Source organism: Scleropages formosus, chromosome 3 (assembly GCF_900964775.1).
Source record: "Scleropages formosus chromosome 3, fSclFor1.1, whole genome shotgun sequence".
NCBI lineage: Eukaryota > Metazoa > Chordata > Actinopteri > Osteoglossiformes > Osteoglossidae > Scleropages > Scleropages formosus.
Window position 1 is genome coordinate 35575265 of NC_041808.1, and position 24721 is coordinate 35599985.

Sequence of the window (24721 nt, forward strand, 5' to 3'; positions counted from 1 at the left end):
AAATATTGATATTTACTTCAAACAAATTCACACACACACACACACACACACACACCATCCAAAACCGCTTGTCCCATACAGGGTCACAGAGAGCCAGAGCCTAACCCAGCGCCACAGGGCCTAAGGCTGGAGGAGATACACCCAGGACGGGACGCCAGTCGGTCGCAAGGCACCTCAAGCAGGACCGGAACCCCAGACCCACCAGAGAGCAGGACCCGGTCAAACCCACTCCGCCACCGTGGCCTCCCCGCCCCCAAAATAAATTTGTATCATGGCAAACTTTAATCCCAGTGAAAATAATTTTAAAAATCTTTGTTATTGACTTCACTAATTATATTGGCACATTATTACATACAAAAAGTATGGAAGAGTCCAAGGAAGAGTCCTGCATGTGAACACTTTAAAATGGATAAAAAAACCTATGTGCAAACTGTCTCAGAATATAAAAAAATATGAGCAATGTGCACCTTATCTTTCTTGAACCTTTTTTCATGATGTGGATTTGTATTGTAATTACATTTATTCATTTAGCTCACTTTTCTCCAAAGTGACAATACAGCATTAAGCTACTTACAATTATTGACACAGCTGTATGATTTTTTTTAATGGAGCAATTTTTAGGGTAAGTTCCTTGCTCAAGGGTGCTACAGCTGGAGGCAAGACAAACTTGGGAGCTTTGGGTCCAAAGGCAGCAGCTCTAACCACTATGCTACCAGTAGGCTCATAATAGCTACCTAATGATGGATAATAAATAAAGGAATAAATGAAAAAGTTTTCCATGCCATCTCTCATGGAATGAGAGCAGTAGGAGCTGTGTTTGCAACTCACTGCTGGCATCTGCTGGAAATACCTTTCAGCAGAGAAGTTCAGACAAAGATCTCTGCAATGTGGTGCTGCTTCTTAATACAACCAGTTGCCACTTCTCTCATGTCCAAAGAATAACTTGGCTGTAGAGGGTTTTGTATTATATGAAAATCCCTGAATCATTTGTTCCGACATGAAACTGAACTCCTTCCATATATTCTTTGATTGAATTGACTAGGGCTCTACAATTTTGTCTGTTGAGAGCTATGATTTCACAGGTAAGGAAAAAATAAAAATAACTGAGCAGCACTTTATACTGCCTTCCGAGTGTCTATCTTCAAAGAAAATTTTGGTTTCTTCACTGTTTTTTGTGTTGGTTTCATATGCTTTTTCAGTGTTAACCTGTACTACACTTTTCTGCTGAATAAATAAATCTAAATACAATATTACTCACGCATCTGGCTGAGCCCACTGTCTACGTGTGTGTGTGTGGCAGAGGGCAACAGGGATACACATATCCACTTTCAGTTTTCAAGTGTGCAGGGATTTATGGCTCAAGAGTTTTTTTCCCTATGAATACAGCCATGTTTATGATTCTGGTAGAGATTCAGTTGTTGCAAAGTGTGAACTAATTTAACAACAGTCTGCATATGACAGAGAATGTCCAGAGCTTCGTATGTGGCTGAAAATGTGCACAATATATATTCCTTGCAACTGTCTGTCAACGTCTGCAGAAAAATAGTATTTTAACTTTACTAAAATCTATACAGTAGAAGCCAACATTTAACTAGGTAACAAGAGGAAGAATATATATGTGGCTCTTTGTGTCTGGGGTGCTGCAGGTTTTACAGAAGACACTCAAGTTCGTGTGTGGCTCAAACCTTACAAATCTGTATGTAATGTATGGCATAACCCTTGAGTCTGATGTTACTCTCAGCGGTTACAATAATCACATCTGTTTTTATTTGTTTAGGAGAAAACTTTCTCCAAAGTGACCCAGCAACGAATACCATGTAGTATTTAGCTGAAAATTTTGCAGCATTATTTGCACTACTTGCAGTGAATCACTCACCCATACACCAAAGCAACACACACACTATGGGCAATTCAGAGCCACCAGTTCACCTGAAGCACATGGACTGTGGGAGGAAACCAGTGCGTTCACTCTGCTCCTTCTGTAGACGAGAAAGGCTCTTCAGCCATGTAAAGGGCCGAGAAGCCGCAGGCAAACCCGAAGGGAAGTGCTTGCAGGCATCACAAGGCGTCCCAGTCAAGGCGAGTCGTACCTCTGTGGGCATGCATTTAATTCACTCAGCACCTCGCAAGTGTCTGTAGTAAGTTTATCCGCGGCAAGCGTCGCCCCTTGGGTGATGAAACTCCATACCAGAGTGTAATCTATACATGGAGCCATTTTCCACAACGAGTGTGTGCACAGCTCTTAAGAATATCACCCATGTGTTCACAACAACCTCTGAAGGTTGCCGCTCAATTAACCCCTCTTGCATTAGCGCAGGAGTGCACTTCATTCCACCACAGCAGTCTACTCATTAACTCACCACAATCTTCTCTGAGCTAGAGTACCAAAGTAGCCTGTTGTTTTCCATAACCTTTCCACATGCTTTACTGTGAAATACAGCAGGAAATTTCCAAAGACCTTGGTGAATACTGGCATCTGAGAAGCCCCCACATGACCAGTCCACTTCTCTAAGTTGTTCAGAGATATATTATTGGCTGTCATTAGCTCCTTAGGGCAACACCTGCTGTCCCTCCCAGGGCAGCGACTAACAGCTGAAAATGCTTCATCCTTTAAGGGAGAGTCTTAGACTCACTTGGAATGGGAACATTACTCCATCACAGCCTACGTACATGTTTACTGCAGAAAGGTGGTAATGTAATAGAGTGAGGAAAACATGTAACAGTAATAGTTTGTCATGGTCACATCAATGTGAACATAGTCTTTAAATTATGTTCACTTTCAAAGTCTTGTCAAATAAGGAAAAACAACTTATTAGGTTGGGACAACTTTTTCAGCTGATTACCAAAAAACGCTTTTAAAGTAAAGTTACGATAATGGTATGTGAAGCGCTTTGTGTTTTGTGTGAATCATAGCTGTTTTTAGGTTATCTTGGCAGAGGCCAGTGTGATAAGATGAAGGGTGCCCCGTCTTTCTTTAGAATCTGGAAAAGGGCATAAAGAGATTGTAGAATTCCCCAAACACCAAACCTTCCACTGATCTCCCCTAGATGGAGTAGTGCTGCTATGTCAACCTTTGGCTAATGGCTTTTTTAATAGTTCTGGCCAAATCAGGAGCACCATGGGTGACATATAAAAGCCCATCCAGCCCAGTGCTCAAGCATCACCTCTGCCAGTGTCTTTGTCACTCCAGTGCTGTAAGTGCCTTCATTTATCTTCCATCTCACTTCTTTACTAAGTTCAGCCTATTTGTTTGTTTCCCTCTAATTTCATACGTGCTAAGTCTTGCTAAAGCATAAAGAGTAAGACTTTTTGAAAAAACTTCTGTAAAAATATTAGATCTCAATGGATGCTATTGCCCAGATTGACTGTATTCTGTAATTTGGTATCTGTTTTTTTTTTTCAAAGCAGCTGCACAGTCATTATATATTGTCCCTTTTGGTTGGGTCTTGCGCTTCCGGAAAGCTAAGCCACCATGCCAGGCGTGTACAAGGGAGAATGTGGGGACGATGTGGACCCCATGCCTTTCCTTGCTCCCAGCGAGAAGGAGATCCTGGAGGCCATGAGCAAGCCCTATGACATCAAGAAATCCTGCTGGGTGAAGGACGAGAAGGAAGCCTTTATCGCAGCCGAGATCCAGACTGAACAGGGTGACCAGGTCACCGCCAAGACAATCAAGAACACCGTAAGAACCTGCTTTTTTTGCAGGAACACTGTGGATGTTGTTGACATGGGATAAGATGATCTTTGTTAATGTGTCTTTGCTTAATCTGTTACATCAGTATGCAATTTCCACAGTCTGTATAATTGAATCCTGTAATCTTAAAACCTCAGGTTTGTAAAGATGCCAGATTTTACTTAAGACTAAACATTTGCAGGCTCATTTGAAATACAGAATGCCTTGGAGTATTTCTTTTGTTTTTTTTTAAATTTTTTAAAATAACTATTACTTATTTATAATGCATGCACGTTACAGTTATTTACATTGGCTTTCAAAAGCCATTCATTTACACATACCTTATGTCAGTACTTTAGATATTTAAGTCCATTGTCGGTAGTGGTTAACGACAAGTAACCTTAAGGTTTTTGACTCACAATCTGAGCGATTTTGTATTGTTGTACCCTTGAAGTATTCTTTTGATCGTGGACCTATAAGCCATTAAGCCCTGCACCCAGGTGAATATTACTAACGCAGATTCTGGAGACCTGAAACGTTTTATGCTGATTTTGTTTTCCAGACCCTCACTGTAAAGAAGGATGATGTTCAGCAAATGAACCCCCCCAAGTTCCACCAGGCCAGCGATATGGCAAATCTGACGTTCCTGAACGAAGCCAGTGTCATGGATAATCTTCGCCAGCGTTATGTTAACATGAGAATTTATGTAAGGTTTTTTAAATCTAAATTCACAAATGTTCACATGTAAAAACAAACATGTAGGAAAAAGTACAATCTGGACTGTACAATGCTATTTATTATAGAATAAGGTGAGAATTAAGGTGGGATTGCTTTTCTGTCATCTGGAAAGCAGCTGAGGTCTATTCCAGCCCGCACTGCTAGGTACAGGAACAGCTTTTACCCCACTGCTGTAAGAGCATACAACACCCACCAATGTGCCACCTTTTGTAACTAGAGTTAGATTGTTCCCTCCAAGCACATTGACACATTACACTGTCACTTTAAGTATTCTCAGTTTTAAGTACTTTGTATTGTTATTTATTGTTACTGTTTTCATTGTTATTCTTTTATTTTATCCAATATTATCTATTGGTTTTTTGTTCATAGTCTGTGGAGAAGCACTCAAAGAAGAATTTCATGGTATTTGTACACAGTACTTGTACTGATGACAAACCTTGAACCTTTTATAGTCATTATTCAAGTCAAGTACTGTGAATTTAAGGGGGCACAGTGGGCTTGGCCAGGTCTTGCTGTCTGGTGGGCCTCAGGTTCAAGTCCTGCTGGGGGTGCCTTGTGATGGACTGGCATCCTGTCCTGGGTGTGTCCCCTCCCCCTTCAACTTTGCACCCTGTGTTGCCAGGTAGGCTCTGGCTCTCAGCACCACCCCTCCAGGAGAAGCAGCATTAGCCTGTGTGTGTACTGTGAATTTACACTCTTAACTACACTGAATTCACATATCCATAGTACACACACACACACACGCACATGCACGCACACATTTTTGAAACTGCTTGTCTCATACGGGGTCGCAGGGAACCGGAGCCTACCCTGCAACACAGGGTGTAAGTCTGGAGGGGACACACCAAGGACGGGAAACCAGTCCGTCGCAAGGCACCCCAAGCGGGACTCGAACCCCAGACCCACTGAAGAGCAGGACCCGGTCCAACCCAGTGCACCACTGCACCCCCTGATATACAAAGTAGTAAATAGACTTCCTGCATAATTACTTTCTTATTATTTCTCCTGTAGACATACTCAGGCTTGTTCTGTGTGACCATCAATCCATACAAGTGGCTACCCATCTATGGGGCTAAAGTTGCCCAGATGTTCAAGGGGAAAAAGCGGAATGAGGTTCCTCCCCATCTCTTCTCCATCTCTGACAATGCCTATCATGACATGATGATGGGTAAGTAAAAAAAATTATCGTATTACGTGACACTTAGCAACCCAAAAGCTTTTAACACTATAATGAAAAATGTTCCCTTTGTTCTAGAGCAGGGCTCTCTAGCCTAGTGTCCATGGAACCCTTTTTGGTTCCAGGCTTCAGGGAGACTGTGAAGCCTTTAAGAAGTAAAAATAAATATTACTGTGCTATTAATATCTATGAAATAATTCTCTGTGAATGTAACAAAGTGCCAGTTTAATAAACTGAGTGTACAATATTTTATGAATTTTATATAAATTTTTCTGTTGGGACTTTTATCAGTCTAAAAGGGATGAAAGTCCCAACAGAGAATAGATGGGAGGTTCTGGAGAATAAGGGCAGAAAGGAAAGTGGTTAACGATGCCGACCAAAAGGTTGCTATCTCAGGGGAGCTGGCGAGGGAGGGGTCCTGCTCCTAGACCATTTGGAAATGCAACCAATTACTGATTATTTAAAAAAGATTCACTGCAGCACTCCACTGCTCAGTCTGGTGAAAATCAAAGCACAAGTTTGACTATAGATAAAGTCTGGCAAAGCAACTCAACGGAAGCTCAGCAGAAATGAAAGTAGACCGATGATTGATTGCTTGCTCCATTTGCTTTGCACAGCTGTGCAATGGACCATATAAAGTAAACACCAGTGTGAATCTTTAGAGGAGCATCCATATGAAACAAACTAAGTGTGCTATGTCATCAAATTTACACCCTTGACACTTAAAGAAACCTTCACTTTTTGTTTCCTTCATCGCAGAACATGAAAACCAGTCCATGCTCATCACGTGAGTGTTCATCCCTTTAACAGTGTGGGTTTTTACAGATGAGACATGTTCAGTGGGTCACAGGCTCTACAATGTCTTCAATATCAATGTCTTGCTAGCGGAGAATCTGGTGCTGGCAAAACTGAGAATACCAAGAAGGTCATCCAGTACTTCGCCAACGTGGGTGGCACTGGGGGAAAGGTTGGTTCAGACTCCAAGGTGAGTTGAGGGGATCCCCGCTAACCAGCTAACCCACCGCTATCTCCATCCTGCCCCCACACAACCATTTCTATCTATACCAGAGCTGCTGTGTCCCAATAGTGTTAAGTCTGTGGTGTGTCATCACATTAGTCTTCCTTTTTATTGACTGCAGGGCTCCCTGGAAGATCAAATCATCCAGGCAAACCCTGTGCTGGAGGCTTTTGGCAATGCCAAAACAACCAGGAACAACAACTCCTCTCGATTCGTAAGGCTTTGGAACGACTCCCCACATTTTGTACCACTGAATTGCTTTCACTGAGTCGCAATAGTGGCTGTCTTTTATTAAAGACTCAAGTCTGCTCAGTTGGATTTGTACTAAAGTTAAACTTTAATATATTCTGTAAATGACAGCATGATTATGAACCGTATTTTTATCACTTTTTATTTCTACCATTTTTAGTACATATTTCTCCTTTTTCACTCATGCAGGGTAAATTCATTCGAATCCACTTCGGGCCAACAGCTAAGCTGGCTGGTGCTGACATTGAGAGCTGTAAGAAGCTGATTCTTGTTTTTGTAAATGATATATTGAAATGTTGTATATTGGAAAAAACCTCACTTTCAACAGCATTTTTAAAAAATGTATGCTGTACAATCACAGTAGGGCTATACTGTGATCACTTTATCTCAATTCACAACAATAATATTAAATAAATTCATATTAAATTTAAATCTACCAACTTTCAGTTACTACAGTGCATTAAATTACAGCTGGCTTAAAATTTAGGGGTTCCTAAACTGGCTTCCATCCACAGACCTGTTGGAGAAATCTCGTGTCATCTCTCAACAAGCTGCAGAACGTGGCTACCACATCTTCTACCAACTACTTTCTGGGAAGAAGCCAGAACTTCTTGGTACTGATTTTATTTCACTGTCAGAGAAAACCAGGATTTTGCATGCATACCTCCAGAAAGCCCCTAAAAACAAAACACTCTGACAAATTATTTAGTGCAGCAACAGATTTTTAAATCGCAAGTTTAAATGTATGTCTTTACTACTGTAAATTCAGAAATTTTTCTTAGGAGTTTGAGATGTTTGGTTATATGATGTGTGTGTGTGTGTGTGTTTCCTACAACAGAGGCACTGTTACTGAACCCAGACCCCCGTCAGTATATATGGGTTTGCCAGGGTGTGACTGTAGTGGACAATATGGATGATGGTGAAGAGCTACTGCTCACTGATGTAAGTTACAGTAAAAATTATCTTCATCATGTACATAATTTCCCAACATCCCCTGCTCATGACAAACTCCTGAACCAGTCAGTTGGCACTTAATACCCAATAATGGCTGATAAATAGCTGTAATTGCTTAATTTCTACCTCAAAATTCTACACGTTTATAATTACTATAAAGCCCACTAGTTTAGTGGGTACAGACTAATGCAAATGGAGTGGAAACTAAACTTAGTGAAAAGGTTGTCATTTTTATTCAAATCAATTCTACGGCAGAGCAGACGTGCCAGTTCGAAAGAGCGTTTCTGCTAAACATACTGCATCACATAGACCAAAAACTTCACTAACAACATAGTTAAGGTCTAAACATCTGTGCTGCAAATGAGCAAGGTAACACATTTCAGAATAACAGATTATTCTGCAACACACAGTTAAACTGAGAACATAAACGAATGTTGGAAAAAATTGTTGACGGTGACAGAGCCCCATTGTTTACCTTTTCTCCAGGTATCTCAAAATGACCATGACTGGGGTCAGACTAGTGAATATTGATGTGAATAGTGACCATCAGAAATAGTAATTCCATGGGCCTGCTGATTTTACGGTCACCCTAGTGTGAAAGCCCATCGTTCAAATAGGCAAAGTGGTGTATGAGGTGTACAGATTTGTTACAGGTAGATTGCACATGGCATGACTTGTTCCAGTCAAAGGTCTAGCTGTATAAATAGGTGAAACTCCAAGGCCCTCAGGTGAATGTAATAATAGAAGTGGAACAGTTCTACTTTTCCTGTCCACTTATTCTGCATTGCCCTGTCAGATGTGAACACATTCCACATGTGCAAAAACATTAGAGCACAAAGAGGTTCACTGGGGCATTTGACATATGCTTGTGCTTTTCCAGGAAGCCTTTGACATCCTGGGCTTCACTAGTGAGGAAAAGATGAGCATCTACAAGCTGACTGGAGGCATCATGCATTTTGGAAATATGAAGTTCAAGCAGAAACCTAGAGAGGAGCAGGCAGAGGTTGACACCACTGAGGGTATGTTTATAACTTTTAGCCCTCATAACACTTTGTTTGTATTCAGTGCTCAGCCTTTTATCCTGGAATGTAATCTGTTGTATATTCCATTTAACATTACCAGATGCATTGTATACAGGTGGTCCCCGATTTACGATGGTTCGACTTACAATTTTTTAGACTTTACAATGGTGAGCTGGCGATAGACGTTCAGTGGAAACCAAACTTCGAATTTTGATTTCTTTCCTGGGCAAGTGATATGCAGTGCGATACTCTCTTGTGGGGGGCGCGGTGGCGCAGTGGGTTGGACCGGGTCCTGCTCTTCAGTGGGTCTGTGGTTCGAGTCCCGCTGGGGGTGCCTTGCGATGGACTGGCGTCCCATCCTGGGTGTGTCCCCTCCCCCTCCGGCCTTACGCCCTATGTTACCGGGTAGGCTCTGGTTCCCTGTGGCCCTGTATGATACAAGCGGTTCTGAAATGTGTGTGTGTGTGTGTGTGTGTGTGTGTGTGTGTGTGTGTGTACTCTCTTGTGATGCTTGGCAGCTAGGCAGCAGCAGCAAACCCCATCTCCCAGTCTGCCATGCAGAGGTGTGTATTAAATGCATTTTCGACTTACAATATTGTCAACTTCCAATGAGTTTCACGGAATGTAACCCTATTGTAAGTTGGGGACCACCTGTAACCTATTTCTGAGTGTACTCTAAGCAGTGCACATTCCATCTTTGCACTGTTACAGGATATACTGTGTATTGTGTTTTGTTGAGTCACTGTAAGAACTACATATTCTAACTTTGTAGTGTTACAGCAGCTACTGTCTATTTCCCCTTCGGTCTGAATGTAATTTTCTACTTCAGTAACACTTTCAGCGGGTCCCACAGTGTTTCCATTACCAATGTATATAGACAAATACTTTTAAAGAGCTTTTCTGTAACACAAAAGTGATTAATACTGATTCAGAAATTCATAATAATGATAGGGAAAATAGATTCTTAAACATCCTACAGTAATTATGTTATCTCACTTTAATGGGAATTGCTTTTGTGTGATTGCACTAAAGGGGGTGCGGTGGCACAGTGGTGCAGTGGCGCAGTGGGTTGGCTAGTTCCTGCTCTCTGGTGGGTCTGGGGTTCGAGTCCCGTTTGGGATGCCTTGTGACAGATTGGCGTCCCGTCCTTGGTGTGTCCCCTTCCCCTCCAGCCTTGTACCCTGTATTGTTGGGTTAGGCTCTGGTTCACCGCAACCCCACTTGGGACAAGTAACTTCATTTTGTGTGTGTGTGTGAGTGCACAAATTGCATCCTTCTAAGAATATCTTAATGTTGTAATATGTAAACATTGAAAGTTCAGCTCTTACTTACAACATAATGTGGTTGCTCTGCTACTTCTGACCTCAGATTTCCTCCTTTCAGTGGCTGACAAAGTTGCCCACCTCATGGCAATCAACTCTGGGGAGTTGCAGAAGGGTATTACCAGGCCACGTGTCAAAGTGGGGAATGAGTTTGTGACCAAAGGTCAGAACCAGGACCAATGTGTCTACTCCATTGGTGCCTTGGCCAAAGCTGTCTATGACAGGATGTTTAAGTGGATGGTGGCCAGGATCAATAAGACCCTGGACACCAAGATGCAACGGCAGTATTTCATTGGGGTCCTGGACATTGCTGGCTTTGAGATCTTTGAGGTGAGTCTTGCAGTCTCGACAAGTGCGAGGCACAGCCACCAGTAAAATAATTCATAACCAAGACTTTTCACTCTTGGTTTTGTACAATCAGTTAACAGAGGTGGTCTATCAATGACATACAGCAATCCATTTTCAATTACCTTTGCATATCTTTATATTGTGCCACCAGCACTAGGCAAAATACATTTGCATGTATTAATTTAGCAACCGCTTTTCTCGAAAGCGACGTACATTTCATACATTTCACAGAAAATACAATGTGTACATTACATCATCAGAGAGACTTAGATGAAGATGTGTTATTCTTAAGTAGAGTTGGTTACTTTCCACCATATGAACCAATATACATCACACAAGTAGCTGCATAAAACTTTATTGTTGTATACATTTGCTGTTTTTTTTTTTTTTCCATCTGTTCTTGTTTGAAGTTCAACAGCTTTGAGCAGCTCTGCATCAACTTTACCAATGAGAAACTGCAACAGTTTTTCAACCATCACATGTTTGTCCTTGAGCAAGAGGAGTACAAGAAGGAGGGAATTGATTGGGTTTTCATTGACTTTGGCCTGGATCTGCAGGCTTGCATTGAACTTCTGGAGAAGGTGAGACATCATTAACTAAAACAACCCTTATTTCTGCTAATTTACCTACCAAGTATACTGATAGACCTAATATTATCTGTTTGCTCATATTTTGTAACACTGTTTGTCATCCCACTTTGTAGCCTATGGGAATTTTTTCCATCCTTGAAGAGCAGTGTGTATTCCCAAAGGCTACTGATGCAACCTTCAAGGCAGCCTTATATGACAATCATCTGGGCAAGTCTAGTAACTTCCTCAAGCCAAAGGGTGGGAAGAAAGGTCCTGAGGTTCACTTTGAGCTGGTGCATTATGCTGGCACTGTGAGTTTACAAACATGGAAACGGTGTTAACAAAGATAACATCAGAAAGTTGTTGTTTCTTCTCACATGTGTCTATTTTACTCTCAGGTTGGGTACAACATCTCAGGGTGGTTGGAGAAGAATAAGGATCCGCTGAATGAGACTGTAGCTGGACTTTTCCAGAAGTCTGCCATGTCTCTTCTGGCTCTCCTGTTCAAAGAAGAGGAAGCAGCTGCTGGTACCAGGAAACAAAAGAAGGGTGCCTCCTTCCAGACTGTTTCTGCCTTCTACAGAGTACTCATCTTGTCTCTCTTACACTACCTTCACTTCAGAAGTTGCATCTTATTCTTTTTGCAATTTCCACACCTCTCTCAGTTCATGTCCTTGTCGTCTTTCTCTAACAGGAACAGCTCAACAAATTAATGACCACCTTGCGTAGCACTGCTCCCCACTTTGTGCGATGCATTGTGCCAAATGAGTTCAAGCAATCAGGTAAGAATCCTTATGGTACAAAAGAAATCTTATTGCATTAATTGTTTTTAAACTAGCAGGGGGTGCGGTGGCACAGTGGGTTGGACCGCAGTCCTGCTCTCCGGTGGGTCTGAGTCCCCCTTGGGGTGCCTTGCGACGGACTGGCGTCCCGTCCTGGGTGTGTCCTCTCCCCCTCCAGCCTTACGCCCTGTGTTGCCGGGTTAGGCTCCGGCTCACCGAGACCCCGCTTGGGATAAGCAGTTTGTCATTGTGTGTGTGTTTTCAGAATTGCAATAAAGCTCTTTGTCATTTGATAGTGTTGGAGTGAGCAATCTGGGCAAATCTTCCGGTGTTTTCCTAGGTGTGTGCGATTGCTTCCTTATCTTACACCAGCTGGCCTGCAATGGTGTGTTGGAAGGAATTCGTATCTGCAGAAAAGGCTTCCCAAACAGGCTTCTGTATCCAGAGTTCAAGCAGAGGTTGTGATCCACGTTTTTACTGCATTTTAAAAGTCTTCTGTGTCTTTAAACACTATTCACTGTAAAGTGTGACTTTTTGTGTTAGAGATACTGGTGTGCAGAAGGAAAAATATTCTAGTAGCTCACATTGCAGTAAAGATGCCACAGATCTATTTTGGTGGACTAGCATAAAAAAAGTACATACAAAAATTTGTTTTGCTCACAGAGAGGAATATTTGATGTGTATAACTATTTTGTGTTGCAGATATTATATCCTGAACCCAAATGTAATTCCTAAGGGATTTGTAGACAATAAAAAAGCTTCAGAGTTGATTCTAAGCTCGTGTGGATTAGACAATATGGAGTACCGAATAGGGCACACAAAGGTAAGACATTCAGACTTCTGTGGCTGACTTCACTTTTGTTCCATTGGTTCAGGGTGTGCATTGTATATCAATAAGGATTATTGATGGTGTATGATTTTTAGGTGTTCTTCCGTGCTGGGGTGTTGGCCAAGCTGGAGGACATGCGAGATGAACGCCTGGCCAAGATAATGACCATGCTTCAGGCCCGCTTGCGAGGTTTCCTTATGAGAATTGAGTTCAAGAAAATGCTTGACAGAAGGTAAGTGGTGGATGGAAGATGGATTTCTCTTTGCTCTTTGTTTTTCCATCTATAAGGAGGCAATAACAGGCTTTAATAGATACTTAATCTGTGATTTTCTCCGCTTTTTTGTTTAGAATCGCTCTCATTGCTCTTCAGAGAAATGTGCGTAAATTTCTTCAGCTGCGCTATTGGGGCTGGTGGAAGCTTTACACCAGGGTAAGTCCATCGCAGAGCAGAGTCATAGTCACAGACTTCATTGGTATTTTTCCTTCTTCAACTCCTGTTTGTGTGTCCTTTAGGTCAAGCCACTGCTCAATGTAGCTCGTCAAGAGGATGAAATGAAGGCTAAGGAAGAGGAATTGCGCAATGCCCTGGAAAAAACACAGGAAATGATTGAGAAAATCAAAATTCTGGAGGAAAAGCTTGTGACTCTTTCAAAAGAGAAGAATGATCTTGCTTTGGCACTGGCAGCTGTAAGTCTCCAACTGCACATGGCAATATTGCAAAGATCGGGATTTGCTCAATTAATTTAGCCTGCGGTTTTGCTGTTTATTCTCACCCCTTCTACAGGAACAAGACACAGTGGCAGATGCAGAGGAACGCTGCACCCAGCTGATGAAGCAGAAAATCAGTCTGGAAAGTGAGATACAGGACATGAAAGAACGCCTGGAGGAGGAGGAGAGCGCTGCCAACAGTCTTGGGTCACAGAAGCGCAAACTGGAGGGGGAGCTCAATGACCTCAAGAGGGACCTGGAGGGACTGGAGTCCACTCTGGCGAAGACAGAGAAGGAAAAACAGGTAATGCATTTTTAACAAGTACCATCCATCAAACAGTACTTATAGTACTTCATCAATTTTTATAACAAAACACTGAAAAAAAGAATACCAGAAAGGAGTTACCTTGCTGGGGGAGATGCAGGACATTATTTCCAAAGTGACACTTCATAATATAGCTTCAATCCCCAAAATGTCTGCAAGTTGAAGTGAATTCAAAGTTGCATTTAAGGTGACCAACAAACTAATGAATGTACATGAAAGCAATGCTGCTAATAATAGACACACTAATAGACCAACACTGTGCTATTAGGTGTCTCACTTTATTGAGAAAAGTAGAATTCCATGATAGAACTGTTGAACAGGCGCATCCCTTGGTTTTGCGTCATAGGGACTTGACCACAGGGTGCGCTCACTGACAGTTGACCTTGGCCAAAGAGATGACACTATTGCCAAGCTCCAGAAGGAGAAGAGGGTTCTAGAAGAGCTACAACAGGTGACTAATAACAACACCATGTAGAAATGTAGAGTCAAACAGTGAATAAAATGATTAAATAAATACCTACTGTTCTTGTATGGTAACTTAGTCGTGCTTTTATTTATTTATTTTTATAGAGCGCTCTTCTCACGCAGTGACATAGAGCGCTTTAACACAGGCATAAAGCAAGAAAAACAGATACAAACAAAGAAGACAGTCGACTAATGGCTACCCTAATGAAGAACTTATTATAGCGCTTTACTGATATTTAATGAGTGTGGTTCCTGTTTGTAGAAAACTCTGGATGATCTTCAAGTAGAGGAAGATAAGGTGAACCACCTCACCAAGAACAACAGCAAGCTAACAACTCAAGTCCATGAGGTCAGTATCATAACAAGGCAGGTTTTAGTGCAAAGTGGGGGAATTCTCAGCTTTCCTTTACCTTCATCTTGTAATGGAGTTGCTCTTTCTTTCTCTGTCAGCTGGAGGACAACTGGGAACAGGAAAAGAAAATCCGGGCTGAGGTAGAAAAAGCTCGTCGTAAGGCAGAGGGTGACCTGAAAATTACTATTGAAAACCTCAACGAAATGGAGAGGGCCAAGCTTGACCTGGAAGAAATTGTTAAGAAGTATGTTTTTCCTTTTTTTTTTTTTAAGCTTTGCCATACTTTTCTATGTGTTTTACATGTGGTTCTTATTATTCCCTGTTATTACAACCTTTGTTAACAATGTTCCAGAGTATGGGTTGAACAAGAAGTACAGGGACACATTTCTTCATGGTGTGTTTATGATTTTTCTAGGAGGGACATGGAGATCAATCATTTGAACACAAAATGGGAGGATGAACAGTCATTAAACTCCATATTGCAGAGGAAGCTTAAAGAGCACCAGGCAATGGGAAATTATAGATTTTTGAATTCATAACATAGTTAATAGCATCTATGCATAGTGTATTTACCCCCAGTCTTATCTATTCGTAGTCCCGCATTGAAGAGCTTGAAGAAGAGCTGGAAGCTGAGAGAGCTATAAGAGCTAAGGTATAAATGTCAACTTTTTTACAGAGGATCATTTGCAGTTATCTCCTGAGATTGACATCCTCTAAAGCACATCTCTGTCCTCTTTCTTCTGACCAGGTAGAGAAACAGAGAAGTGACTTGTCCCGAGACCTGGAAGACCTTTCAGACCGACTCGAAGAAGCTGGAGGGGCCACCGTGGCTCAGGTGCACCTATGAACCCAAACTTCCTAGATTTAGAAAATACTTGTGCAAGCTCGCAAGCTTTACTCACTTTCACTTCCAGATTGAGCAAAACAAGAGGCGAGAAGGAGAGCTCCTGAAGCTCCGCAGGGAGCTAGAGGAGGCAGCCCTCCAGGGTGAAGCCACAGCCTCTGCCCTCCGCAAGAAGCATTCAGATTCTATGACTGAGATGGCTGAACAAATGGAGAACTTGCAGAGGGTCAGAGTAAAATTGGAGAAAGACAAGCAGGTTATGAAAGCTGAGATCGATGACCTTAACACCACTATTGAATCAGTCCAGAAGGCAAAGGTAAAGCATCTGTTGACAGGCTTTAACAAATGATCTGCAAAAAAGGTTTCAAGTGGCCTTAATGAATTCTGTTTGGGTTTAGTGTTATACTGGAAATCATCCTTTCTGGTCTGCAGTTGAACTCTGAGGCTCATGTTCGAAAGCTGGAGGACGGTTTGGCAGAAGCTAATGCTAGGCTGGCAGAGATGGAGAGGTCCCAGACAGAACTAAATGCCATTAAGACTCGTCTGTCCGGTATGATTTTTGCTACACAGAAAGTCTAAGATTTTAAAGCTGACTGTATAACAAAATTTAATTTCAAACATTGAAACACATGTGAAATTAAGTTCATTCTTGTGCTGTCACTTAGTTACTATAGCACAGCAGCAATGTGTATCTAATTTCTGGCCCGTTCTTTTACGTTACAGCTGAGAATAGTGATTTGAGTCGTGAACTAGAGGAGACCCAGAGCAAACTGAGTCAGATGACTCGTATAAAGGCCACTCTAACCTCCCAAACTGACGAGCTCAAGAGACAAGTGGATGAAGAGTCCAAGGTGATCAGCATGACTTAATAAAAGCTTTTAAAGCGCTGATGAAACCTATAATATTGGACTGATTAAAAGAGCCCATTGCTGTACTGGATAAATAGTTAACCCATTATCCTCTCTCTTAAGGCTCGCAGTGCAGCTGTGGTGGGCTTAGCCAATGCCCGCCATGACATGGACTTGATGAAGGAGCAGCTGGAAGAGGAGCAGGAGAGCAAGGCTGAAATGCAGCGTCTCATTTCCAAACTCAACTCTGAGGTCACCACCTGGAGAACAAAATACGAGACAGATGCCATCCAGAAAACTGAAGAGCTGGAGGAAACAAAGTAAGATGGGTTTGTTTTTTCCCCACAGTAGGCAAAGATTTTTCCTTTATACTTGTAGAGGATCATTTGGTACAGGGTTGCAATGAACATTCTGACTGATACCAGAGAAAAAATAACCAAAAAAACCTAAAAAATACCCAATTTTTTTTCCTGCAGACGCAAGCTGACAGCCAGGCTACAGGAGGCTGAGCAAGGGACAGAGGCAGCACAGGCTCGGGCTGCCAGCCTGGAGAAAGTCAAGCAAAGGCTACAAGGAGAGGTGGAAGACCTCACCATTGATTTGGAAAAGGTATGAATGGGTTCTCCTATGTCCTGCTGATATTATTCAGTCACCAGCTACAATGATGAGCTCTCCTATTGATAAGGGACTTGGCCTTTCCTTTCTGTAGGCCAATGCAGCAGCTGCAGCTCTAGACAAGAAGCAGCGTGCATTTGATAAGATGATTGCTGAGTGGAGTCAGAAGTGTGAGGAACTACAGCTGGAACTGGACAACTCCCAAAAGGAATGTCGCTCGTACATGACAGAGGTGTACAAACTAAAGACAGCCTATGAAGAGTCCCTGGATCATCTGGAGACTGTCAAAAAGGATAATAAGATCCTCACAGGTAAAGCCTCAAAACATGAGAGGAGTAAATAGTCATTTTAATAAAGAAATAATGTACTTGTTCTAATTCATACATGTTCTTTCAATCGACTAAATTACTGATTTTCGGTCCGACCCACAAAAAAAAACTGCAGATATGACAGAATACAAGAATAATACATTGTCTGTTTCAGAGGAGATAAAGGATCTTGTAGAGCAGCTTGGAGAAGGAGGAAAAAGTATCCATGAGCTGCAAAAAATTAAGAAGAAGCTGGAGGTTGAGAAAGATGAGCTTCAAGTGGCCCTGGAGGAAGCTGAAGCCTCCCTGGAGGTACAGCAGAAACCTTAGTGTTTAGATACTGTAGAAAACAGTATACTGATTTAATGTTGACTGTTTTTCAAGCTTGTTTATTGACTTTTAATTCTACCATATCATTAGCATTGTAAATCAGTGCAATATCAGTGTGATGTTGATGTTTAAAGAAATTAATTCTGGAACTTCCTATTTATTGGAATTACAGGATATGGGATGTGCTATTACAAACAATCTGACTGTTTCGCTCTTAGGTTGAGGAAAGTAAGGTGGTTCGTGTTCAGCTGGAGTTGGCTCAGGTCAAGGCTGACATTGATCGCAGAATTCAAGAGAAGGAGGAAGAGTTTGAAGTTACAAGGTCGGGACTGTTCATGTGCATACATTCACACATTAACCATCTAGAAAATTTAAGGATCCTCCTATACAAATTTAAACAGCATGTGTATAAAATTGAAAAATGAGCTCATTTCAGTAATATGCTTTAACACCCTGTGATAGATTTCCATATTTCTATATGTCTGACGCATCTTTTCCAGGAAGAATCAACAACGTGCCATTGAGTCCCTGCAGGCCAGTTTGGAGGCAGAGGCCAAAGGTCGGGTAGAGGCACTCCGGCTGAAGAAGAAGATGGAGTCTGACTTGAATGAGATGGAAATACAGCTAGAGCATGCCAATAAGAACAACAGTGAGCTGGTCAAAACCCTTAAAAGGCTGCAGCAGCAGATCAAGGTGAAAACAACAACATAGTGACCTCTTGAGTGGCCTAGCTACTTGAAGTTCTCCACACAATCACTGGATGTCTGCACAGTTTTGATGGCATCTGTACAGAAAGCCGCATGGAAATCCTTTGAAAACCAAAGTGCCATTGTTCTGCCAAGCAATGAAACATTTAAATCAGTCTGTTTCTAATTATACTACTTCTATCACCCATAATTACAAAATACATTTATTCACTTAGCAGATGCTTTTCTCCAAAGCGACTTGCAATGGATACTATGTAGTGTTATCACCCCACACACCTAATTCACCAAGGTGACTTACACTGCACTAGATACACTACTTACAATGGGTCACTCATCCATACATCAGTGGAACATACTCTCTCTGTGACACACACACACTATGGGGGACCCTGAACAGCATGTCTTTGGACTGTGGGAGGAAACCAGAGCACCCAGAGGAAACCCACACAGACACTGGGAGAACAGACAAACTCCACACAGACTGAGTGGGGATCGAACCCATGTTCTCTCGCACCACTCAGGCTCTGTGAGACAGCAGCCCTACTCACTCTGCCACCATGCTGAAATAGGGCATAGCATAGCTGTAGTTTAACTAGAACTGGCCATACAGCTGCTCCAAGGGAATGACCCTCCAAGTTAATGCTTCATTCTCTATTTTCTGTGCCCTACAGGACATGCAGATGCAGATGGATGAGGATGCCCGCCAGCACGAGGAGCTGAGGGAGCAGTACAACCTGCAGGAGCGCCGCCTCAGCCTTCTCCAGACAGAGATCGAGGAGATGCGCAGTGGACTGGAAGCCTCAGAGCGCTCTCGCAAGCTCATCGAGCAGGAGCTGGTGGAGGTGACTGAGCGATACAATGAGCTCAATGTTCAGGTAAAAAAAGCTCCACATGAAATTCCAGAAGAAAAACTATGATTCTTGCTTTTTTTATATATTTGTATACATTCAATATAAAAGATGTTAATATTAAATACACACACACACACACACATTTTCAGAACCGCTTGTCCTAGGGAACGCGCTTCGTACCCCGGTATTGCGCTGTGGGCCATGTGACGAAGCTGGAGAAAGCGAAGGAATTTAAACTGTTTCCTTCTCTGGTGGTTTAAAGCTGAGGGGTGTCGACGCCGTGCCGTTTCACCGGTCACCGAGTACTTTAGTTCCTCAGAAATAATAGTTCCTCTGTTTTGTATTTTTACCGCACTGTTCAGATGCGGAGTCAGTTCCACTACGTAGATTCACAGCTGCTTCCTCCATTTTTACCTTTGGTTGAAGCTTCTTTGCACCGAAAGCCTTCGTGTTTCCGTTTGAATTTGTCCAGTTGCGTCTCAGGGTTCCGGGTTCTGTGTGTTTGACATGTTTCCTGGAGTCTTTTTACATTCATTTATTTAGCACACACTTTTCTCCAAAGCGACTTCCAATGAACTCTACGTAGTGTAATCAGCCCACACACCTTATTCACCAAGGTGACTTACACTGCTAATATTAAATATTTATGTTTAAAATAATGCTATGTATCAAGGAGACATGTTATGCCTATCCTCAATCAGAACCAGAGCTTAATAACCATCAAGCGCAAATTAGAGGCAGACGTGACGCGCCTCTCAAATGAAAATGAAGAGCTGATCAGCGAATTCCGTGCTGCTGATGAGAGAGCGAAAAAAGCCATCACTGATGTAAGTTAATGTATAATACATAGGCAGTATTTTTCCTGCTCTGATGAACCATGTTCTCTGCATTCTGAAGGGCATACTTTTGATACTGCATGCCATTGCTTCTTAAATCATTTTGGATTATTTCCAGGCCACCCGCATGGCAGAGGAGCTGCGACAAGAACAAGACCACTGCATACACCTGGAAAAGATTAAGAAGAACAACGAGATTACCATCAAAGACCTTCAGCTTAAGATAGAGGAGGCTGAACAGCTTGCTATGAAGGCTGGAAAGAGAACCATTCAGAAACTGGAAACTAGGGTAAGTCTACCTTACCCTTCCTACCTTGATTATGATATTCTGTAACTGATCAGTCTGTCTCAGGTGCTGACATTAAAATCAACATATATACACCAAGAAAATTGCTTGATACTATTGCTGTTGCACGCAGGTTAAAGAGCTTGAGACAGAGTTAGATGCAGAGCAGAAGCGTCATGTGGAGACGGTGAAAACCCTCCACAAGCATGAGCGGCGCCTCAAGGAGCTAGTGTTCCAGACCGAGGAAGACCACAAGACCAACCAGCGCATGCAGGAGCTGGTGGAGAGGCTGCAGAACAAACTCAAGTCCTACAAGAGGCAAATTGAAGAGGCTGTGAGCATCTATACATCAACATGCTTGAAAACACTCATCCATCCATCATAAGGAACTGCTGATTTAGTGCATGGTGGTGGTATGAAAATATTCACAAAGAAAGAATAATAAATGAAGGACTGTGTATTTAGCATTACATTTATGTGCTCAGACAGACATTATGTAAGTGGTACGGCACGCCATTGAGAGGAACCAGTTGAGGTGGTTCGGGCATTTGCTAAGGATGCCCCCTGGGTGCCTTCCTTTGGAGGTATACCAGGCATGGCCAACTGGGACGAGGCCCCGAGGTCGGCCCAGGACCCGCTGGAGGTATTATATCTCACAGTTGACCTGGAAACGGCTGGGGATACCCCGGGCTGAGCTGGAGGAAATTGCCGGGGAGAGGGGCGGCTGGGCCTCTCTGCTTTCCCTGTTGCTACCGCGACCCTAGAAGGACAAGCAGGAAATAAAATGGAGGGATGGTATGCCACAGTGCAGAGATACCTGAGCCTCACAACTAATGATATGGATGGTGGTAGTGGGGATTGTATGTTCTTCCCATGTTTGTATCCATAAAGAACATTCTGTTCCCTCCCTTATTGTGAAAACCAAGCAAGTGGCCAATATGAGTCGACTTAAACTTGATGGCCCATTCATCATCACAACACAAGAGTTGGTGAAAAATTTACAGATGGTTGATCAAAAATAGAAAATACCAGCATGCAGATATGAAAAACAACCGAGGCAGTTATGAGATAATCTTTCTGATCTCTTTGAGTTCATTTCTCTGCTGCAGGAGGAGCAAGCAAACACTAGTCTATCCAAGTACAGGAAGACGGTGCATGAGCTGGATGATGCCGAGGAGAGAGCAGGCATGGCGGAGATGGCCCTGAACAAGCTGAGGACCAGAAACCGTGTTTCTGCGAGCAAAGGTTTCACCTCGGTGGAAATCATACAGGTGTCCAAATCCTCCACTTCCAAGGGCTCCTCTGAGGAGTAAAACTACGAGGCGCGATGCAGCAGGTAAATGGCATGGTAATGAGATCTGCATGAAAGTGCTGATCCGTTACCTGAGGATTATGCATTTGTGATGCTTTGCTTTCACATCTTCTCAGTCATTACTTGGAAAACGTTTCTTCAGTACTTACAACAATAAAAAAAAAAATCTGAGAGTAATAACAATCTGCAGCTCAGCTAACACCTTTAAGCAAGACACCATATGGTATTTTGCCATTTCTACGGCTGTTTATTAAATAATTCAACATAAGAACCTTGTTTAAGGGAAGTACAACAATATTGGGTATTGGAGTTTGAACTAGAAACCTTTGGGCTGCTATTCTATGGTTTTAGCCTCTACAGTTATGTCCCCCAGAATCTGAAAGCAGTGCTCAACCTGTACGATGGAGAAGTTCAACAATGGAAGCTCCCATTCTTGATCTGTATATGTCAAATCTCTGCTTCAATCTACTAAAATCTCTGCAGTCTGTTTAATTTTTATTGTGAATATATTGTTAATGAATGTGAGCAGGGCGGGGGGTGCGGTGGCGCAGTGGGTTGGACCACAGTCCTGCTCTCCGGTGGGTCTGGGGTTCGAGTCCCGCTTGGGGTGCCTTGCAGCGGACTGGCGTCCCGTCCTGGGTGTGTCCCCTTCCCCCTCTGGCCTTACGCCCTGTGTTACCGGGTAGGCTCCGGTTCCCCGTGACCCCATATGGGACAAGCGGTTCTGAAAATGTGTTGGGAAGGGGGGTGCGGTGGCGCAGTGGGTTGGACCGCAGTCCTGCTCTCTGGTGGGTCTGGGGTTCAAGTCCCGCTTGGGGTGCCTTGCGACGGACTGGCGTCCTGTCCTGGGTGTGTCCCCTTCCCCCTCCGGCCTTACGCCCTGTGTTGCCGGGTAGGCTCCGGTTCCCCGTGACCCCGTAAGGGACAAGCGGTTCTGAAAATGTGTGTGTGTGTGTGTGTGTGTGTGTGTGAATGTGAGCAGGTGTACATATTTATTAGAGGTGAAGAGGTTTTTTTTCCCCAAAGCAGTATGATAGGATTATCCATGTGGAATATCATAGTGTTTCTGGATTCTTGACATTTCTAAGAAAAAAATGCTTTATTACTATTAATTTACACTGACTCAGACAAGCTTCACCTGTTAAGAGCACAATTCAAGTACAGCCTAGCTGTACTACACTTCCAGTTAGGACATGGGGTGTGTGCCCCATCAAAACAAAAGGAGGATTTTGAGTGATCTACTTTGAAGTAGAGCAGTAGAACTGTTCTGTTATTTCTGCCTGTCTCAGCTCGTGCACACTAACGCACCACACGCACAGTCCCTGGGTTATATTTTCAAGATGGAGAAAATCTAAATCAAGGGTTAATCCCCACTTGTTCAAAGTCATTATTACAAATTAGTTCCTCAGTTCCTCCGAGCGCCTGGTGGCCAGGTCTATGCCCACGGGGCCCGGCCGGGCTTAGCCCGAAGCCACGACGTGGAGTCGCTCTTCGGTGGGCTCACCACCTGCCGGAGAGGACATAAGGGGCCAGTGCGTTGTGATTTGGGCGGTGGTCGGGGCCGAGTGCCCGGCCGACCCAAACCTCAGGCGCCACTCTTGCTTTTGGGACTTGGAATGTCACCTCACGGGCAGGGAAGGAGCCTGAGCTAGTGCAGGAGGTTGAGAGATACCGTCTAGATATAGTCGGGCTCACTTCCACTCTCAGCTTGGGTTCTGGAACCACTCTTCTCGACCAAGGGTGGACTCTCCACTATTCTGGCGTTGCCCAGGGTGAGAGGCGGCGGGCTGGTGTGGGCTTATTAATAGCCCCCCAGTTCAGCCGCCATGTGTTGGAGTCTATCCCGGTGAATGAGAGGGTCGTCTCCCTACGCCTTCGGGTCAGGGAACGGTCTCTCACTGTCGTTTGTGCTTATGCGCCTAGCGGCAGTGTAGACTACCCGGCCTTTTTGGAGTCCCTGGAGGGCGTGCTGGAAAGCGCTCCCACTGGGGACTCTGTCATTCTACTGGGGGACTTTAACGCCCACGTGGGCAGCGACAGTGACACCTGGAGGGGCGTGATTGGGAGGAACAGCCTCCCTGATCTGCACCCGAGTGGTGAGTTATTGGATTTCTGTGCTAGTCACGGTTTGTCCATAACAAACACCATGTTCATGCATAAGGGTGTCCATCAGTGCACTTGGCACCAGGACACCCTAGGTCGGAGGTCGATGATCGACTTTGTAGTCATTTCTTCTGATTTATTTAAATAAATAAAGTAAATTTTTGGGTACAAGTTACATTTGCTCATTACTCAGGATCCTCATAAAGGAGTTTTTGTTACAGGAGAGAAACCTATACATGTATATTTAACTGTTGATGGGAAATGTAGTACTTGTGTGATGTTGTTCACACAAATGTAGTAAATACAATAATCTTACAGTTAAGTCATTGACTGTAATTAAAGAAATTTAAAAGACTTTTTTTCTGCTATTGGCCCAGGGTGATACCATCCGCATCCCAACCACTCTTTGGGGCTGTGAGGAAACAAGGCCAGAAGACCCACCTGAAGGCACTCAAAAGTCTTAAACTGCATCTGTGAACACTTAATACTGCAGTGGTGTTTGTCGAGGTCCTGTTTGTCTGTGTTTTGTAGATGTGTCTATGGGAATTTATTATGAGTGGGGAGTGTATGGGAGAGGGCTGCACTCTCATGTCAAGGATGGAGAGTACATCACAGTGCATCACCCTGCTGCTGTACTTTCATGTGCATTCTGCTGCAGAGTCTTAATAAAAATTAAGCAAAAGCAGACTTTGTCTCGTCACTATATACGTGTTACAGACAGCTTTCACTTCAATGAATACTGCAAAAAATATTATTTATTGCAAAACCATTTTAAATGCAACCAAATTAGAAGAAAATACACATGTCTTTAGATAAGTACACACACATTTTCAGAACCGCTTGTCCCATACGGGGTCACGGGGAACCGGAGCCTACCCGGTAACACAGGGCGCAAGGCCGGAGGGGGAGGGGACACACCCAGGACGGGACGCCAGTCCGTCGCAAGGCACCCCAAGCGGGACTCGAACCCCAGACCCACCGGAGAACAGGACTGTGGTTCAACCCACTGCGCCACCGCACCCCCTTTTGATAAGTATTTAGTTTTATTTGAGAAAGAAAATGTGCCCTCAATAATAAGGGTCAATTAACCATTTATTTCAATAAAATTACAAATTACAAATTTTAAATCTGATGCTAGTTTTATATTATC

At 43.2% G+C, this 24721-nt stretch overlaps 1 protein-coding gene across 1 annotated transcript; it reads left to right on the forward strand.

Moving 5' to 3' along the window:
* Positions 1-3472: 3472 nt before the first annotated feature.
* LOC108922544 (myosin-16-like) lies at positions 3473-24224 on the forward strand. Its single transcript, XM_029249996.1, has 42 exons — positions 3473-3682; positions 4236-4379; positions 5423-5579; positions 6348-6375; positions 6474-6573; positions 6728-6820; positions 7045-7108; positions 7371-7469; positions 7694-7797; positions 8690-8828; positions 10215-10483; positions 10912-11082; positions 11205-11381; positions 11469-11654; positions 11765-11852; positions 12193-12310; positions 12555-12675; positions 12777-12913; positions 13030-13111; positions 13195-13368; positions 13466-13693; positions 14061-14165; positions 14442-14528; positions 14630-14775; positions 14947-15037; positions 15127-15183; positions 15280-15366; positions 15446-15691; positions 15808-15925; positions 16099-16226; positions 16347-16543; positions 16700-16832; positions 16933-17149; positions 17322-17458; positions 17695-17798; positions 17977-18169; positions 18855-19058; positions 19736-19861; positions 19989-20159; positions 20290-20490; positions 21266-21492; positions 23949-24224. The coding sequence occupies exons 1-41, from the start codon at positions 3473-3475 to the stop codon at positions 21467-21469; spliced, it is 5841 nt and encodes a 1946-aa protein (XP_029105829.1). The 3' UTR covers positions 21470-21492; positions 23949-24224.
* The last annotated feature ends 497 nt before the right edge of the window (positions 24225-24721 follow it).

What these genes read in the sequence shown, in the direction of transcription:
- LOC108922544 (XM_029249996.1), top strand. Translation starts at nt 3,473, where the DNA reads ATGCCAGGCGTGTACAAGGGAGAATGTGGGGACGATGTGGACCCCATG. An exon ending in ACCGAATAGGGCACACAAAG is followed by an intron (nt 12,676 to 12,776) that starts GTAAGACATTCA and finishes TATGATTTTTAG; the next exon opens with GTGTTCTTCCGTGCTGGGGT. An exon ending in AATCAGTCCAGAAGGCAAAG is followed by an intron (nt 15,692 to 15,807) that starts GTAAAGCATCTG and finishes TCTGGTCTGCAG; the next exon opens with TTGAACTCTGAGGCTCATGT.